The sequence below is a fragment of the Eretmochelys imbricata genome, chromosome 8 (assembly GCF_965152235.1).
Source record: "Eretmochelys imbricata isolate rEreImb1 chromosome 8, rEreImb1.hap1, whole genome shotgun sequence".
Lineage (NCBI taxonomy): Eukaryota > Metazoa > Chordata > Testudines > Cheloniidae > Eretmochelys > Eretmochelys imbricata.
This window is the reverse complement of record NC_135579.1, coordinates 98,113,955-98,134,102: the sequence shown is the minus strand read 5'-3', so window position 1 is coordinate 98,134,102 and position 20,148 is coordinate 98,113,955. Positions and strand designations below refer to the sequence as shown.

Genomic DNA, 20,148 nt, shown 5'->3' with positions numbered 1-20,148 from the left:
GGGAAGGCGTCTGACCCACAGCCAATCGGGAGCTGGCGTGGTTCTGAGGCGAACGCCGAGCAGCGGGTCGCGGCGGCCGGGTCCTGGGGGGGGGGCTGCTCCCCACCCGGCTCCCAGCGGCAGGCGGCGCTGCCGGGGGCCCAGCCGAAAAGCGACCTCCCCTGCCCGCGGGGAGAATGGCCGGTGTGAGTACGGAGGGGGGGGGGTATCCGCGGGGCGCGACTCCGCGCCTCGTCCCTCCTGCCCCAGCCGCAGGGTCTGCAGGTGCCGGGGCTCCTGGGTCCCGCTCGCCGGCGCGCCGCTCCTCCTCCTGCCCCCGTCTCGGCGGCCCGCTCTGCTCGCGGAGACCCGCCGGGACGGGCTGGCGCTGCTCGTGTCGCCAGTCCACGCGCACGGCCCGCGAGTGGCGGTGATTCGCCTGCTGGCAGCGCGCAGGCTTCCGCCAGCCCTGCCCAGCAGCGGGTCTCCGCGAGGAGGAACTCAGCCCGGGCGCTCGCAGCAAGCGGCGAGCGCTGCTGGCCCCGCATGGAGCGGGCGTAAAAACCGGGCTCCAGCGTTTCCTTCACTCGAGGAGTTCGCAGGACCTCCTGGGAAAATGACTTTCTTTTGCTGCTGGAACAATACCGGGCTGCTTTTGCGGCGATTCTGTATTTTAGGGGGCATTCTGTGAACTTAAAGGGTATATGTTGTAGCAAACGTTTGCTTACAAGTAATGTCTTCGCTTAGTGAGCATCTAAAACTCTTTCATTGTTTAATACGGTTGGATTTTCATTTTGCATTTCTTTCAGTTTGGACAATGGAAAATTAGGTTTCTCCTCTTCTACAGTTTTGCTTTCAAACACTTGCAGAAGAGAGTTGATTTGCTGTAGAAGTATTTTAGTTGAAATTACAATCAAAAGTGGAACTACTTTAGATTTTTTTATAAAATTTATTTTTACGAATGGGTTCGCCCCCACCCCCAACAGTGTTCCTTTAAGTCTACAAGACACTTCCTGTTCTAATCCTTTCTAAATCCAATTTTTAATTTACTTGCCTTAAAAAACAAACAAAAACTCCTACTTACTTTTGACCTAGGATTCTTCAAGTTTGCCAGGCCAGAAGTGAACTTTGTGTGCAACGTTTGAAGAAAATCAGTCACTGTTATAGAGATCTGAAAAGTTAACAGTAAAAGCGAGGTGTGAAATGTCTTTTCCTGGCACAAACCTGCAAAAGGAAACAAGCATAAGAGGATGGAAGAGACCAGGAAGTGTGTCCGAGTGCTTGTCTATACTTAAAATGCTACAGTGGTACAGCTGTGCCACTTCAGTGTAGACCAGGGATTCTCAAACTTTTGTACTGGCGACTCCTTTCACATAGCAAGCCTCTGAGTACGACCCTCCCTCTTATAAATTAAAAACACTTTTTAATATATTTAACACCGGGATTTGGGGTGGAGGCTGACAGCTTGCAGCCCCCCCATATAATAACCTCCCAACCTCCTGACTGGTCCTAACCCATGGTTTAAGAACCCTGCTGTAGATACTACCTATGTGAATGGGAGGAGTTCTCTCATCAGCATAGATAATCCACCTCCAAGAGGCTATAGCTAGGTTGATGGAGGAGTTCTTCCGTCTACATAGGGATTTAGGTTGACATCATTACACTGCGGTAATGAATGTGTGATTTTTTCACATCCCTGAGTGACGTAGTTTTTCCAGCATAATTTGCTAGTGTAAAACTGGCCTGAACGTTATCTACTGTTGTTTTTTAGTCTTGTTAGTTTAATTTTTTTTCACCTTCCTTTGCACAATACGTTACTTGAGCACAAATTATGGGAAAATTTTTTCTGTAAACTTTATGAAAAAAACATTTATATAAAAAATGTTGTAAGCTCCTCCCTTCTGTTTTTTTCCAACAAGGCATTACTAGTTGTCTAAAACTACGGGATGGAATTTGTTTATTCTGTTTGTTTGTGGCTCAATTCTTCCCTAGTTCAGGCTCTCTGTTTACCCTTTTAGTGGACCACAGCCAAATCTTGTCATTGTATATCCTCTGATTCTCCTCTTTTTAAAATTAGTCCTTAAATCTATAAATTTTAAAACTGAAGTCCATTCTCCTTGCCAGTCCTTTGCAGCGTTACACCTCTCTTTTTTTTTTTTATAATGTTACTAGGAATGTGTTTAGTATTTGACTAGCTTTTTCTTACAGAGCTTTCTTGTATTGATGTTAAGTATTTTACTGCTGGGTTTTAGTTCTGTCCCACATTGAATGCCTGTCCATAGGCGTTGCCAAATTTAATTTATATTTTTTATCATTTTGACTGATATTGGTATTTATTTTTAAGCATTTAAAAATATTTAAATTTTCACAGTTGTGGGAAACTGGAGGGATTCGCACAATAATTAATGACAGATGTTGAGATTCAGAAAGTTAAAGCTTTCTAATCATTAAAACAGTGTCAACATCAAATGTCTAAATATACTAAGTAAATACTAAATCAGACTTAGTTCTCAAGCAGCATTTTTGTTTCTTTGCCTCTTTGTAAATTTTTATTATTATTATTAATGGAAATATTTGTCATTGGTTTGTGTGTCTATGGTGAAATTGATATTTAGTGATAAAAATCTAATCTCTCCAAGCCCACTTACTCATAGTTCAGATGCACTTTACCGAGAGTATGGACCATAATCTTCAGAGGAAGTTCAGAGCTGAACTCAGCAGTGACCTGTTCCTCCTCTCATAAGGACTTGACAGCTGCGGGCTCCCTAGAACTTCCTGTCTCCATAGCAGCAGCTCAGAGTTCTCCTGAGTACCCTGCCATTTTTCTAAAGCTCTTTGGGACCATGGTTCACTTTTTTCCCCTTTAGCCTCTTACTCCTTCCCAGTACTTTGTTGCTGGCCAGAGTGGTATGCCCTCAGCTGTGTGGAGGCCTATCACTACTTCTTCCCCTGTTATGCAGAGAATGAATGGACAAGAAACAGACAACAGGCGCTTGATGTTGAAAAGTAGACCTGTCCCTTAGTCAGGCAAGGACTGGTGTGATCAAATAACTGGCAAGGCCCATCGAAGGACCAAATAGTCTTGCTTCTTATCCCCAGAGCAGAGACCTGCAGCGAATGGGAAGGGTGTCAGGGCCTAAAAGAAAAAAAGGCTGTTTAGTTTCCCTCTGCGTCAGGTGAGAAGGAGAAATTGCAGCATGGTTGGGCTATGAGGAAGATAAGGCACAGGAAGAGAGTAAGAAACTTGTTTCTGGCATGTTGTAGACATGAGTGGTTGGAAGTCACCAACCCAGCAGAATTCCACAGGAGATGTTTGGTTCATAAATGCTTCAGTGGAACAATCAATCAGGAATTCTCCCTTGCTTAGAAACCAGGCATGTGGCTTCCTTACTCTCTTAAGAAGCAGAGGTGTGCACCATGAGAATACAAAGTATCAGACTAATGATAATAAAAAAAAAGTCACACTGAAACTGTCCAAACATCAGAGGGTTGTTCTTCTATTTTTCCACAGGCTGGGGACATGGAAATAGGTGGAATAAACTTAAGTATTCTGGAAGGCCTAATGGAAGCACACATCCAATCATTTGTCTTCTCCCTCAGGCAGGTGCCAATTCCTGTTGTCTTACCACCTTCTTCCCTTAAGATGACTGGATGTTTCTCAGTCAGAGGAAGGGGAGAGTGACTAATACAATTCTTTCTTCTGCCAATTTTGTTCCATCTAGACTCATATGGTCATTCTGTCCCTAAGCCTCAGATGGAGTGAGAGGAAGCACAACACAGTGCTCACATATTCTCACCCCACCCAGTACTGCACAAGAGCCATGATCAATGTTCTCTCTAATTTTTCCCATCTGTGTGCTGAATGAATTTTGTTGTGTACCTGTGTGGTGGGGGTGGGGCTGAGGGTTTTCGAGGTGTGGGAGGGGGCTCAGGGCTGGGGCAGAGGGTTGGGGTGCAGGGGTGAGGGCTCTGGGGTGGGGCCGGGGATGAAGGGTTCAGGGTGTGGGAGCGGGCAGAGGGTTGGGGTATGGGGGGTGAGGGCTCTGGCTGGGGGTGAGGCTCTGGTGGGGCCGGGGATGAGGGTTTGGGGTCCAGGCGGCCCCAGGTCTGCGGCGGGGAGAGAGGACCCCCCATCCTTCTCTCCGTGCAGCAGCTCTGGGGGCCAGGGGAGAGGCGCCCTGCCCCCCAAGCTCCCCCATCGTGGGCCCCCCCCCGTTACCCGACTCATCTTCCAGGCCCACCTGGACCCACACACTGAGTGCAGTGTGCATGCCTGTGTAGCTCTGCTAATTAAGTGTGCAGCCCTTGGTGGCCTCCTGCACAGGCATGCACCTTAAAGGGAACATAGGCCATGATATGGATGGTGGGGCAGATCCCCATCCTCATCAGGAAAGAGTTAAAGAGCTCTTCTGGGCAAAGTCAGCCTTAACCCCCCCATCCACATGTAAGGCTTGTGAAGCCTGGAGAGGGGTTGGTCCTTAAAGGGAAGGATCCCTGCTCAGTGCAGGACAGCACTCTACAGGAGCAGGACTGCATGCCAGAGCTCCTCATCCCATGGAAGCAGGGGTAGCTGACTGGGGGAATGGCTAGAGAACTTTGGCTGCTGAGGCCCTCTTAGAAAGGAGGAGGGCTGGTAATTCTCTTCTTATTTTTTCCCCTCTAACTTCCCAAAAGCCTAGGACTCTGCTTCTGTGGCCTGGGGAAGGATACTGACTTTGTTGTTTGGACTGCTTTAATCTTGTCCTGCACAAGGGGGTCGATACCTGGAATAGCACAGCTGGAGAGCTGTTTCCCAGTTGCTGAGACAGGAGCGGCACACACCCTCTCGCCAAGGGGTGCTAGAGAGCGATAGCCTACTGTAAAATATCACTGAGTGCATTCATTGAAAGGTCCTTCAAAAAGAGTACAATTAGCAGTGCTCCAGCTGAATAAGCAATGCTCTAAATTCTACGAATATATAAGTGGGAGCCATCTTTCATGCTATCCAAAGTGGATGTGGCACTGGCAACCCACATCAAAGACACTTATTCCTGAAGGAAGGGGCTTCTTTCTCGAAGATGCCACAGATTGTAAAGTAGGGACTGCCCTTGGAAGAAAGTACAAAGCCAGTTCAGTAACGTTCCAGGCTTCCTCAGCATCTACTTAATTCTTCAGGGCAGTCATTGTATGGACAGAGGAACTGAGATGACTGACAATTTTCTTGTCTTTGGGGAATAGTCGAATTGACAAAACATTGATGTCCATTTCCTTCATAGCAATGCATTGATAGTTGCCATCAGAGAGCTTCCTTGGTGATGAAAGCAAACACAGTATCTGGGAAGAACCTGTAACCTATGTATTTGGTCTGGAGATTCCAAGGCTATGCAGCACCTGGCTTCATTTAAAGCTAGCAAGTTGTGTTTGAAGAGTTGGAGCAGAGTGGATTGATTTAAATCACTAGTCAGGAAGACTCAATTTAATCACAGTTTTCTGCATAAAAGTGCATTCTTGTTGGTGGTTATAACATTAATACATATTCTTCATAACTCAGAGATAGATGTAGGTTTCATTTTTAGAAGGTACTACATTTTTAAAAAGTGATTTATTTTGAAAACTTTTCAGATTAGTTTTACAGGTATATCAGAAAATGAATGATTGTTTGGTTATTTCATTTACCAAAGGTAATTGAATCAGATATTTATGAAGTCATTTGGAGGTGAACTATCTCCAATTCAACAGGTTAATCATTAATATTTGGAGGATTTTCTTGCCATGCTGTATTAGGAGGAGAACATCACCAGACAGACATTTAAATTGTTTTATTTAACTAAAATAACAACATTAAGTATTCTGGATTTTTTTCTTCAACAGCAAACATGTAATATTTTAACAAAAAAGCATGTGTCCCTCGCTTCTCACATTTATCTCCAGACTTCTTCTCCTTGTCCAGATCTGTTCCACCCCCACCAATCTTCTATTCATTGGACTTTTTGAAACTTTACATTTTAGAGAGAGGTAAGGGATTGATTCTGTGTACACAAATTTGCAGAGGGACAATAGAGTTGAGGTCTGTTATTTCTCACCTCTATATATTTATTTATTTAAAAACATTTTTGCTGTTAACAAGCATGTTACATCTGGAGACACAAATCCACAGTTTGAGAACGGCAAAACTAAGCAACTCTGATAGTATCTTCTAGACTGAGCACTGAATCCCATTGGGTAGACAGAAAGATTAACCTAAATAATCTATACAGAAGCGTGTGGAACCCTATAAGAACATATCTGGCTTTAAGATTAAACTCGATACGTTTATGAAGGAGATGATATGATAGGATAATATGAGTTTGGCAATTAATTGATCTTTAAATATTCATGGTAAATAGGCCCAATAGCCTGTGATGGGATGTTAGATGGGGTGGGATCCGAGTTACTACAGAGAATTCTTTCCTGGGTATCTGGCTGGTGAATCTTGCCCATATGCTCAGGGTTTAGCTGATAGCCATATTTGGGGTCAGGAAGGAATTTTCCTCCAGAGCAGATTGGAAGAGGCCCTGGAGGTTTTTCGCCTTCCTCTGTAGCATGGGGCACGGGTCACTTGCTGGAGGATTCTCTGCTCCTTGACGTCTTTAAACCACGATTTGAGGACTTCAATAGCTCAGACATAGGTGAGAGGTTTTTCGCAGGAGTGGTGGGTGAAATTCTGTGGCCTGCGTTGTGCAGGAGGTCAGACTAGATGATCATAATGGTCCCTTCTGACCTAAATATCTATGAATCTAAGTGATCTATGCCCTGTCACCCAATTCCAGTTTCTGGCAAACGGAGGCTAGGGGCACCATTCCTGGCTAATAGCCTTTGATGGACCTATCTTCCATGAATCTATCTAGCTTCCTTTTGAACCCCGTTATAGTATTGGCCTTCACAACACCCTCTGGCAAGGAGTTCCAGATGTTGACAGTGCGTTGTGTGAAAAAATACTTGTTTGTGTTTGTTTTAAACCTGCTACCTATTAATTTCATTTGGTGGCCCTTTGTTCTGGTATTATGAGAAGGAGTAAATAACACTTCCTTATTTACTTTCTGTATACCACTCATGATTTTATAGACTATATAATAAGATTGGGTCCCTAATCTGAACTAGTGGAACTCATTTACAAATTTTTCTTAAAATTACATGAATATATTGTCTCATACTATAGAATTAGAATTTATAATCCCTATTCCATAATGAGATATCTTTGAGCTATAATATATCTTTAGATAGGTTTTTTCCTCAGAAAGCATTTTATCAAAAAATATGATTTAAATAAAAAAATCCAATTATTTTTATTTTTACTTTTTTTTTAAATCATTGATTTTTATCCACCCTGGGTTGGAGAAAGATAGTGGCAGACACCAAAAAGTGAGAAGCCAAACAACATGGCCTTTAGATGCTAAAAGGGGTTTCTGGCATAGTTAGGAACTACTGTAATAAAAATTACTATTAGAACAAGAGGCTCCTTATGCCAGGGCTAGTTGAAAAGGTTCTCCAGAAGAGACTTCAGAGCTACATGAGCAAAAGCTAAGGAGGATACAGTAGAGGAGAGAAAGCATTCTTTGATTTGGCTGGAAAAAAAACCCTAGATTCATTTTGGACTTCACTGTTGAGAGGGGAGCTAAGTACAAGATGGAGTATTCCAGTTGAAGTGAGAAGGATCAAAACAAATTAAACATAAATCATCAGGTAAACACTATTGAGTTGTATCTTGTGAGTTCTGGAGATAGATCTATGTGCCTCTCCAGCAAATAGTGAAATAAGAAAATTCCATTCCAGGAAATCGGACATCGGTCACCCAGATGCAGGATTGACCCTGTGTGTATGTAGCCTACTGTTGCCAAGAGTGTTACGGCAGATTAGCCATTGGGAGCTAGCAGTGGTTATTGTCATGCTGGCTGAAAAGGACATGACACATTTTTTGGAAATAATGCAAATGAACACAGGGCCCAGTAAAACTATCTCAGTCAGATGCCCTTACATAAACAGGGAACTAGCTCAGGTTGCAAAGCTGGATTCGTTTTTTTCCCCAGTGTGGAGAAGAGGGGTGTGTGTGTGTATATATGTATACACACACCTACCTACCTACCTACACACACATTATATAATGTCAGGTTTCAGAGTAGCAGCCATGTTAGTCTGTATCTGCAAAAAGAAAAGTAGTACTTGTGGCACTTTAGAGACTAACAAATTTATTTGAGCATAAGCTTTCGTGAGCTACAGCTCACTTGCACCCTATAAAGTGAGCTGTAGCTCACGAAAGCTTATGCTCAAATAAATTTGTTAGTCTCTAAGGTGCCACAAGTACTCCTTTTTATTATGTAATATGTTTCCTTAATTGTAGGACTGAAAGGGACCTTGAGAGGTCTTGTAGTCCAGTCCCCTGTGCTCAAGGCAGGACAAAGTATTATATATAGACCATCCCTGACAGGTGATTGTCCAACCTGCTCTTAAAAACTTGACGGAGATTCCTTAACCTCCCTAAGCAGTTTATCCCAGTGCTTAACTACACTTACAGTTAGGAAGTTTTTCCTAATGTCCAGTCTAAACCTTCCTTGCTGCCATTTAAGCCATTGCTTCTTGTCCTATCCTTAGAGGTTAACAAGAACAATTTTTCTCCCTCCTTGTATAACCTTTTATGTACTTAAAATTGTTATGTCCCCCCTCAGTCTTCTTTTCTGCAGACTAAACAAACTCAGTTTTTCCAGGCTTTCCTCAAAGGTCATATTTTCTAGACCTTTAATCATTTTTGTTCTCCTCCGGACTTTCTCCAGTTTGTCCACATCTTTCCTGAAATGTGGCACAATTGACTTTTCTAATACTGTTACAACTCTGCCTTCTGTTTGAAGAAGAAAAAATAAAACACCTTAAAAGCTACAGTTCTTCTTTGTAAAGATGGTGTTTATACTTTAAAATAACTTTCCATTTTATTCCCATGCTGTCTCCCCACGAGCTTTCTTTTCCATTAACTCTTAATTTTGTAGTGCACAACTAACTTTAAACAAAATAATTTAAAATCATATGTACAGTAGAACCTTAGAGTTACAAACACCAGAGTTGTGAACTGACCAGTCAACCACACACCTCATTTGGAACTGGAATTACACAATCAGGCAACAGCAGCGTAAAAAGAAAAAAATTAAAAAAACAAATACAGTACAGTACTGTGTTAAATGTAAACTATTGAAAAAAAAAAGCAGCATTTTTCTTCGGCATAGTAAAGTTTCAAAGCTGCATTAAGTCAATGTTCAGTTGTAAACCTTTGAAAGAACAGCCATAATGTTTTGTTCAGAGTTGCGAACAACCTCTGTTCCCGAGGTGTTCATAACTCTGAAGTTATACTGTATTACATTCTTGTGAAGTTCCTTTCCAACATCTTGTTGGAATATTTCTGTGATAGTTTCAACAATGTTTGAGAAAGTGGTACTAAAAACTCATACGCCCTTCAGCATTTCCACCCCACAAATATATACACCGGATGCATGTTTCCATATTGCTATCATAGAGGGGCTTGGCAGGATTTGATTTTAATCTGTAACTGTTGGTAAATGTTGATTTCAGATGACACTAAAATGCACATGTTTTGAAATATTAATATGGGAAACCACCAAACATGAAGTTGACCATAAATTGCTTTATTAAATTCAAAGGCTTTATACAATTATTCTAAACATACCTAAATAATAAGTAATTTACTACATCCAAACAGTAAGAAAACATTTATAAGCATTTGATTGAGGTACTTACAAATGGGCTAAACTTAGGGGGTGTTTAGACCCATATTGGTTGGCTTCAGTGTGGTCAGGCAGGTGTTAGCAATGAACCCTTTAAGACAGCGGTTCTCAGACTGTGGGTCGGGACCGCATTTTAATGGGGTTGCCAGGGCTGGCTTAGACTTGCTGGGGCCCAGGGCCAAAGCCCAAGCCCGAGGGCTTCAGCCCTGGGCAGTGGGGCTAGGGTTGCCTGAGACTGAAGCCCTTTGGCTTTGGCCCCCCGGCCTAGGGCAGTCGGGCTTTGGCTTCAACCCCCACCCCCCAGGGTGGCGGGCCCAGGCTTCGGTCCCTGCTCCTGGTACTGTAGTAATTTCTGTTGTCAGAAGGGGGGCGTGGTGCAGTGAAGTTTGAGAACCCCTGTAAGAGTTTACTTTTTTTATACCTTTCAACAAAAACAGTCATTGCCAAGTACTGACTTCATTTTGAGACCCTTATTTCCAGTCTTAATCCAGATTAGATTTACGATCTCCTTTTTTCCCAAGGCCTTTCCTCCCCTTCTTCCTTCTGTCCAACAGTTTTTTATTGCACATGGATTCATATGGACTTTTAACAGTGGTGTGAGGGTTGGGAAGGGCCATGTTGGTTCATTTTAAGGCAGATTCTCTGTCTTATTTAAGACAGTCTGCAGTCACCCCTGTCGGTCAGGAGCCTTCTTTTTAAAAACTTTCCCTTATTGCATTAGTTCTTTAAACCAAACATCCTCCCCACTTCATTCCTTCTGGCTTTATAATTTATACTTTTCAAGGCCTACTTTCTACTAGGGGCCTATCTACAACATACATGCACACATTTCCTTAACAAAACTTAAGATAAATCTAATTCTTTAATTTCATACATTCATAATTTCATGCTACATCATGGAGGGGAAAAAATCACTTAACAGTTGCAATGCACCTGCAGGGATTGGGTGTCACCAGCAGCACAGGGAGCTCTCTGCAGCCCTGCTATCACAGGAATGAGGGAGCAGGGCTGTGACAGTGGAGCTGTAGAGGGCTCTCTGCATGCCTGCTGGGCCAGTGACACCCAATGCCTGCAAGCACAAGGAATGGGGGAGGCTGCATTATTCTGGCCTGGCAAAGCACAGAGCCCCAGCCAAGGCTGCATGGAGGAGGATGAGCCCCTGCTTGTGGGGGAACCCACTTCTCTGCTGAACTGTTTCTGATGGCTCCCACGCTCCTGGCTGGTGAGTGAGTGGGGTGGGTAAAACCCAGTCCCTGCAGGCACTAGTTGTGAAGAAGGTTGCAGTCCTGGGAGGGCAGAGCAGAAGACCCCTGATCAGAACCATGAGAAGTAGTAGGAGGCCACCCTGCTTCTGAATGTCTAAGCAGGTCTGTCTATTTGTGTGTAATTTTAAGTAATTTTTCTACCTTCCCAAATAATGTCAAATATAGTTTTAAAAGGTAAAAAACGCAACTTTTTCCATCTCTTGCAGTCTGTTTTTAGGTACATCACATGGTCAGTTCTTCATAGATTCATAGGTTGTATGTCCGTAAGGGAACAGGGTGATCATCTACTCTGAACACTCTTCATAACACAGGCCATCGGACTTCTTGAATTAATTTCTGTTTTGAACTAGTGCAGGGGTTCTCAAACTTCATTGCAACACGACCTCCCTCTGACAACAACATTTACTATACAACCCCAGGAGGGTCGTATAGATATCTGAGCCCATCCAAGCTGTGCTGCACCGAGCGGCAGGGCTGAAGCCAAAGAGCTTCAGCCCTGGATGGGGGATCTGTAACCTGAGCGCTGCCGCGTAGGGCTGAAACCCTTGGGTTTTGGTTTTAGTCCCGGGTGGTGGGGCTCCAGCCCTGGACTTCAGCAAATCTAATGCCAGTCCTAGCGACCCCATTAAAATGGGGTTGCAACTCTGTTTGAGAACCATTGAACTAGTACATATCTTTTAGAAAGAAATCCAATCTTAATTTAAAAATTTCCAGTAATGGAGAATCCACTGCAACACTTGGTAAATTGTTCCAATGGCTAATTACCATTACTTTAAATTTGCGCCAAATTTCCAGTTTGAATTTGTGTAGCATCAACTTCCAGCCACCGAATCTTGTGTTTTGGGGCAGGCAGAATGAGAAGCTCCGAATTCTACTTCAGTGGTCTAAAAGCAATTTTGGGGATCAAAAGTTACTAGAGAAGTAAGGAAAAGGATCTCATGTGTGATATATAAAAGTTCTAGGTTTCTTCTTTTTCAAGCATATTACTAGAAACTTTTGTATATGTTGATATATAGAAAAGGACTACACAAAGTATCAGTACAATGAATATTAGACTAGTTTAATTTCTTTCCATTCACCCTGTGAATGTTAGGAAACAAAACTGAAAGTTTGAGGAATAGTATTTTTTTAATGGAAGATTTCCACCTTTTAAAACTATTCTGTATATTGCAGTCCTGTCATTTCCGCAATCTCCCCTTCTATATCTGGCAAATACTGTACGTCGCTTCCTTAAACTGAATTTAAATTACAACATAATCAGTACTGGTTATTTGGGGGATGGGGAATGTATACACTTTTTTTAACATCTTGCTCAACTGATAAGGGTTTTAATTGAAAATCTGAATCCGCATATTTCTAAAGATCTAAAACATCTTGTTGAGCTCACTTTTTTATTAAAAGACTTCCAAATCTGAAAATGTACGTAAATGGAGAAACAAAACCAGCATCTTAAAAAAATCATTGGTGATGGTTGTAAATTCAGGTGACAAAACATCTTTTTATATAGCATCTTGCAACCTCTGGTAATCGTACTGAACCTTTTTGAAACATTCCATTGATTTTCATTAATTTATTTCTTGTGAAGCCTTATTTACACATAGAGAAAGAGAGAGACTTTCCTCTCCCCAGTATATTCTCTAATAGCCAAATCAAGAAGCATTAAAATAATCCTGCCACTCAAGTCTGTCTTGTTTGTGTACTGTGCCCTGCAAATATGGCCTGACAACAACCAAACCTGAACCATTGAATTGTACTTGTAGTATCTTGTATAATAATCTTGCTGTGGAAATTGCTGACCTTGAGTTTATAATTTTCTAAACATCTTTCACTCTTCCTTTAAAACAATCCCATCTAAATTAGCAGTATTTCATGAACAAAGCAGTAGGTTTGTTTGTCAGATTATCAGGCTGCATCTTAATTGCCCTGGAATAGACAAACCAAAAGCAGGTTGGTGAAATACTACAGCTTTGTATGCATCTGTTGGTCTCTCCAAACCAACTCCTAATTATGCTTAGAAATAAAACCCTATCTCTTTGCTCGCTAGGTTTCTATACTTGGTTTTATTATTTTTCCCCTGCTGGTGGTGAGTTGGTTTTTCTTATAAAATTATTTTTGTGAGTTTTACTGTATATTTAAACATTTCAAGAAATATTATATAACATACAAAAATAAATCATATATATAAATGGGATTTTCTTTTAGCACTAAGAGCCTGGTACTTGGAAATGGCCTTTTATCCTAAACTCACCACTATAAATACCATGCGATTCATGTATTAATATTTTGGCTTGTGACTGCAGTAAAAAATTAGCAGTTTTAGGTAGTATAAAGACTGTGCTTGCACAAAAAGAAAAGGAGTACTTGTGGCACCTTAGAGACTAACCAATAAATTGGTTAGTCTCTAAGGTGCCACAAGTACTCCTTTTCTTTTTACGAATACAGACTAACACAGCTGTTACTCTGAAACCTGTGCTTGCACAGTATTCTGTGCTGTCATGTTAATGATACATAGTGCAGCGTCTTCACCAGGAATCTTCTGTAGTTCAAGAAGGTTTGATACATAAAGTCTTACTTGTACTGGTATAGCAGAAATTTTTATCTGAGAGTGCTAGACCATTTGCAGCAGTTATGGTGTCACTGTCTGCTAGATAGTGTTCTCTTCCTTTAGCCATGAAGCACAGTACAGTAAAAGCTGTGTTATCCGGCACTTTACTAATCGGAAAGCTCTAGAAACTGGCATTTTGGGGCGCTGGATCCGGGCAGCGCTCACCTTGGGAAGCTCCCCGCAAGCGGCAGCATGTTCCTGCTGCTCCTAGATTGGGGTGGGCAAACTTTTTGGCCCAAGGGCCACATGCAAAACTGTATGGAGGGCCAGGTAGGGAAGGCTGTGCCTCCCCAAACAGCCTGGCTCCTGCCCCCTATGCACCCCCTCCCACTTCCTGCCCCCCTCAGAATCCCAACCCATCCAACACCCCCCACCACCTATCCAACCCCCCGTGTCCCCTGACTGCCCTGACCCCTGTCCACACCCACACCCCCGACAAGGCCCCCGGGACTCCCACGCCTATCCAAACACCCCCCCCCCCAATCCCCTGACTGACCCCACTCCCCAGAACCTCCGCCTCATCCAACCGCCCCCTGCTCCCTGTCCCCTGACTGCCCCCCAGGACCCCTTGCCCCTTATCCAACCCCCCGTCCCCTGACTGCCCCGACCCCTGTCCACACCCCTGCCTGGTGACAGGCCCCCCAGGACCCCACCCCCTATCCAACCCCTCCTGTTCCCCGCCCCTGACTGCCCCGACCCCTATCCACACCCCCACCCGCTGACAGACTCCCCAGGACTTCCACACTTATCAAACCACCCCCTGTCTCCTGACCGCCGCTCCGAACCTCCACCCCATCCAACTGCTCCCTGTCCTCGGACCGTCCTCCCCAGAACCTCTGCCCCATCCAACCACCCCCATCCCCTGAATGCTCCCCAGGACCCCCTGCCCCTTAACCAATGTCCCCGCCCCCTTACCATGCAGCTCAGAGTAGCAGGAGCTCGCAAACCCCGCTGACCAGCCGGAGAAAGCTGTGCTGCCTGAGTGACAGCATGGCTGCGGGGCAGGGGAAACAGCACGGGAGGGGCTGGGGGCTAGCCTCCCCAGCCAGGAGCTCAAGGGCCGGGCAGGACGGTCCCGTGGGCCGTAGTTTGCCCACCTCTGTCTGTGTGCTGCCCCCACCGCTGACTTCACAGCTCCCATTGGCCAGGGACTGCGGCTAATGGGAGTTGTGGGGGGGGGAGGGGCGCCCGCAGGTGGAGGTAGTGCGCAGAGCTGCTTGGCCACACCTCCGCCTAGGAGCAGCAGTGACATGTCACCACTTGCAGGGAGCTGCCTGAGGTGAGTGCCACCCAGATCCAGCACCCCAAAACCCCTCCCACGCCCCAGCCCTGGGCTCCCTCCTGCACTCAAACTCCCTCCCTCCATCGGTAAGTATAACTCATAGTTAATCGGAATTTTTGACTAACTGGCACCCCCCGTTCTCCCAACATGCCGGATAAAGTTTTTACTGTACTCATTTTTATGTAGTTGTAGCTGTATATCAGATCACTATCACAAGTAAATCCCTCACCAAGAATTACTTGGCTCACTTAGTTGTTACATCAGGGTGTTAAGAGGATTTGGGTTTTTTTATTGGAGCAATGATCAGTAAGTGTTTCCCCCATTTTCAGCCATTGCTTCAAAATGCTGGTGTTTAAACTTGGCCAGTATGGATTGTCTGGCTGAAGAATGCACTCATCTTACAAGCTGTACCATTTGGGTAGATCCTTATGAGAACAGTGTGCAGGATCAGGGCCTCATTTTGTAGCTCAGTTCAAGACTTGGCAGGCAGATAAAAAATGATCTCTCGTAAATCAGTATTTTTAGTTTTTGTATTAGCATGAAAGAATGTGTTTGCATAACAAATAATCAGTTTTGCAGATTCTGATATAAATGAGTCATTTTTACATTGCATATAATAGTATCCCCGTCCTCTCTAAGGACACCAACAAAGTTTTTTTTTATGTGCTAGACCAATCTTCTACAAAAAATGAACCAACCTGTGTTGACAAAACTAGCAGTGTGGGAGAGAATTACATAAAAATGTAGAATTTAATTTGCCTATGGCATTCACAGAAAATCCAAGAATATATTTTAAATGCTTTTTTTGAGTGGCATTGATAAATTCAGACTCTTGGGAGTGTACCAATGGTCCATGCTACGCTGTTGATGCATACCCAAGAGTCTGAATGTGAAGAGGTCAACTAAAAACCAACCAACCAACCAAAGCCCCCCTCTGGTTACAGATGAGGAACCTTTATTTGTTACCCTATATATCCATTCCTTAGTCGTCCCCTACTGTACCCTACCAAATTCACCATCCATTTCGGTCAATTTCACAGTCATAGGATTTTAAAAATAGTAAACTTCATGAGTTCAGATATTTAAATCTGAAATTTCATGGTGTTGTAACTGTAAGGATCCTGACCCAAAAGGGAACTGTTGGGGGAGGGTCACAAGGTTATTGTAGGGGGGTTGCAGTATTACCAACCTTACTTCTGCACTGCTGCTGGCAGCATGCTGCCTTCAGAGCTGGTCACCTGGCTAGCAGCTGCCATTCTCTGGCCACCCAGCTCTGAATGCAGCACAGAAGTAAGGGTGGCAATACCGCAACCCTCCTACAACAACCTCCTTTTGGGTCAGGACCCCCAGGTTGAAAAACGCTGATCTCCCCGGTGAAGTCTGTATAGTACAGGGTAAAGGTACACCAAAAAACAGATTTCATGGGGGAGACCAGATTTCACAGTCCATGATGCTTTTTTCATGGCCGTGAATTTGGTAGGGCCCTATTCATTAGTATTCAAAACTTCCATATTATGTTACTGTTGTAACACTTGTCTGTCCTTTCTTCTGCCGCTTCCCTCCAGGTTTTTATCTGATTTTGTCATGTGTCTTGATATACATTTTAAAGTTCTTCAAGTCAGGAATGCTTTCTTATTGATCTGTAAACTGCTGCTTGCATTGATGATACTGTATAAATAATAGTTTGGGAGAGGCTTAATTTTCTACGTTGGGTATGGTCAGAAATAACACCCTTCAGCCTCAGATCTGCTAGTTGTAGCTGTTTTAATATGCTGAAAGAGCTTATCCTCTACTTAAAACAAACCCCCCCCCCAAAAAAAAAAAAAAAAAAGAAACCCATGCTTTATAAACCTGCTACGTGCATAAAAAGAGAAGTACTCAACTTCACAAATCCACCATTTTCCTTTCCCATTAAAGATGTGGTGTTCCAGTCTGGAACAGTTATTTTAACACAGACAATTTCTGTTTAAGAAGGAAAAATATTAAATACAAACCCTATGTTAATTCAGCTTTATAGTGGAGAACTTAAAAGCACAAGTCAGAAAAATAAAAATCTTTACATGTACGTATGGAGATTAGAATTTTTATATACCGTAATAGTTATACAAATGAGTACACATTCAGAAGGTGTTAATAACTGGACTTCCATCTATTTAAATTTCCCAGCTGCCCTACTGAGGTTTAAATCCTTTACAGGAGGGACCATTTCTAATAGTGAGAGGTTAGTTCAGTATTCATGTTTGTTCATTCTTTGGCCACTTGTCTATGAATCAAGCTGGCTTTTGGTTGATGAAAGTACTTCTTCAGCTGTTACAAGGGCAGTCATCCAACAGTTGCGCTGGTTGACTGGCATCGTCAGTGTAATGGTATTTGGTGATAGTTGTTTGGCACTGAAACAGGAAAATTATTTCATTTATACTTTTCTTTCAAATGAAATTTAAATGTCTACATGAAAAATAAATAAGTAATCTTTTAATAATCATACTTAACTTTGGTAGTATGAGTGTATGGTAACTATACATGCACCAAAGAAGACTACTGGCAATTTGTGGATGTCACGATATGCACTGCTTGTAATACAACAGGAGACCATCTTGTGTTTAAAATGTTCTGACATGTATCTAGGTCGGGGTGGACAAACTTTTTGGCCCGAGGGCCACATCAGGGTTGTAAAAGTATATGGAGGGCTAGGTAGGGAAGGCTGTGCCTCCCCAAACAGCCTGGCCCCTGCCCCTATTTGCCCCCTCCCACTCCTCCCCCCTGACCCATCCAACCCCCATTCTCCTTGTCCCCTGACCACCGCCTTCTGGGATCCCTGCCCCTAACTGCCCCCCGGGACCCCAACCCCCCCCTTTCTCTCTGTCCCCTGACTGCCCCAACCCCTATCCATACTCCCGACTCTTGACAGCCCCCCTGGACTCCCACACCCTATCCAAATCCCCCACCCCCCAATTCCCCATCCCCTGACCGCCCCCCCAAAACCTCCACCCCATCCAACTGCTCCCTGTCCCCTGACTTGTCTCCCCCGCCCCCAGAACCCCTGACCCATCCAACCGCCTCCTGCTTCCTGTCACCTGACTGCTGCCCCGGGACTCCCTGCCCCCTTACCATGCTGGAGCCAGCCACACCGCTGTGCTGCCCAGCAAAAGCGGCCGGCTAGAGAGCTGGCGGAACGGTGTGCTCGGGTTGCAGGGGAGGGGCTGGGGACTCCAGCTGGGAGCTCAGGGGCCGGGCAGGACGGTCCTGTGGGCCGGATGTGGCCCACCTCTGATCTAGGTACATGCAACGTGATATAAAGAAATAAGGCAGCCTTTATTAACTACCCATCAGTTATGAATAAATATAGTCAAGTAAATTGCTCAAAAACACTATTATAGATTTGATTTGTTTGTCTCTTTCTCTCTTTTTTTTTTAATATATGTAGGGTGTGGATTCAGGATTTGTTCCCAGTGTTCAGGATTTTGATAAGAAACTTACAGAGGCTGATGCTTATTTACAGATCTTGATAGACCAATTGAAGGTATGTTGACCTAACACTTGTGCACCTACAGAGATAGTAAATAATGTCAGGTGCTCTTTGGGTCTTCTCTGGAACTTGTCTCAGGCCCTGTTCTATGGGCAGCTGTGGTGGGGAATCATCCATATTTCAGAGCCACAATCCAGTGTCAGAGAAGAAATTATTTGACACAGTAAAAGCAGAAGAGAGAGAATGTATTAGTTAAGGCAGATGTGACCATATGAGAAGCCTGTCAAACGCTTAAGTATTTTTCATCCCTGGGGTTTGCCAATGACAGTTTTATCCTTTTCTTTTCTTTGCTCTCTGGGTCTACCATAGAAAAGAATATTGAAATGAGGAGACGATTACAAAAAGTAACAATGAAAATTCAGACTAAAAACTATGTTGAATTTGAGAAGAGAATTCTGTGTTGAGATGAACGGAGATCTTGGAAGCATGTATCACTCAAGTAAAATTGAGTTAGAAATTAGAGTAACTTTAAATATATGCCTTCTTTCAAAATGGGGTTTCTATCAAACATTAAGAGAATTTGCCTTCTGTTATATTCAGTGAGTTAACCTTGGGGAATTGGCAGAGATGGGTTAAATAAATGAATTTCAATTTGTAATGGAATCCTTAAAATTATCATCCTGCTCTTGACATCTAATTTTTTTCCCCCTGAAGAGGAATCCAGCCTGTGCTGTTGCTCCTGCACATAGTGCTTGACTGGGGTTGTTGGCAGCTGAGGAAATTTTGCTGCTGTATTTGTGTGAATCTGATACTTGACCATGGGTAAATCGCTCTGTAGGAGCAACTAAAATGGAATACTTTTCTGTTCTGCTTATGTGTTTTGGGGTTAGGTGGGGAAGATGAGGAATGACAAGCTCGTATCTCCCACCGCACTATTGGAAACAGCAGAAGATCCAACTTTGGCAGTTTCTGCATACAACATTTTCCCCTGACCCAGCCGATTAAAACTGATTAAGACTTCTACAGTTATGTTCTGCTTCTCTTGCTGATATTCTTGGGCAAGCACTGTGTGTGGGAGCATCAGCACAAATTTGGTCTTGTTGGTGGGAAAGGAGTATGTGCACTAAGATGGAGTTGAGTGAGAGAGGCATACAGAATAAAGAGCTTGGCCCACAGCCTAATGATTTAGGACACAGCGTTGTCCCTTGCTGTCATGTCAGCGGGGTGAGGAGAACGTCCCAGGCAGCATTCATCTCTGGAGGAAAGGATATGCCTAACTGTGCTCTTCAGCAGTCACCTGAGACTGACTGAAGAAAAGATTGAAACCAATAGTTGAGAGAGAGGACAGTAGAAACAAGGGATGGGGAGAGACTTACAGAAACTAAGGCATGGGGTTTTGCAGAACAAGATATCAGCATTCAAGGAATGGGAAGTATGGCACCAGAGAAGAAAGGATAGGAGAAGTGACTTGCTGAGTTTTAGAGAGGAGCTAGCATTTGAGGTTTTTTTTATTCCATTGCAATATCTTATTAAATTTGGTAGCTGAAAGTAACTTAGCCCTAGTCTACACTAGAGGGGGGGATCGATCTAAGTTATGCAACTTCAGCTACGTGAATAACGTAGCTGAAGTCGACGTACTTAGATCGACTTACCGTGATGTCTCCACCGTAGTGAGTCTACTGCTGCTGTTCCCCCGTTGACTCTGCCTGTGCCTCTCGTGGCGCTGGAGTACAGGAGTCGACAGGAGAGCGTTCAGGGGTCAATTTATCGAGTCTAGACTAGACGCAATAAATTGATCCCCGCTG

The 20,148-nt window shown here is 43.7% G+C and overlaps 1 protein-coding gene across 5 annotated transcripts in view; it reads left to right on the top strand.

Moving 5' to 3' along the window:
• OSBPL9 (oxysterol binding protein like 9) overlaps positions 1-20,148 on the top strand; it is a 146,754-nt gene that overhangs the window by 49,507 nt on the left and 77,099 nt on the right. For 3 of the 5 annotated variants that reach the window (XM_077825427.1, XM_077825426.1, XM_077825429.1), the window contains exon 5: positions 18,302-18,397. The exons of 1 other annotated variant lie outside the window; for it this stretch is intronic. In XM_077825427.1, the coding sequence (XP_077681553.1) occupies positions 18,302-18,397 (96 nt within the window). Of the gene's footprint in view, positions 1-2; positions 186-18,301; positions 18,398-20,148 lie in introns of those variants that run through there. One more of the 5 variants, XM_077825431.1, reaches the window with a different exon arrangement.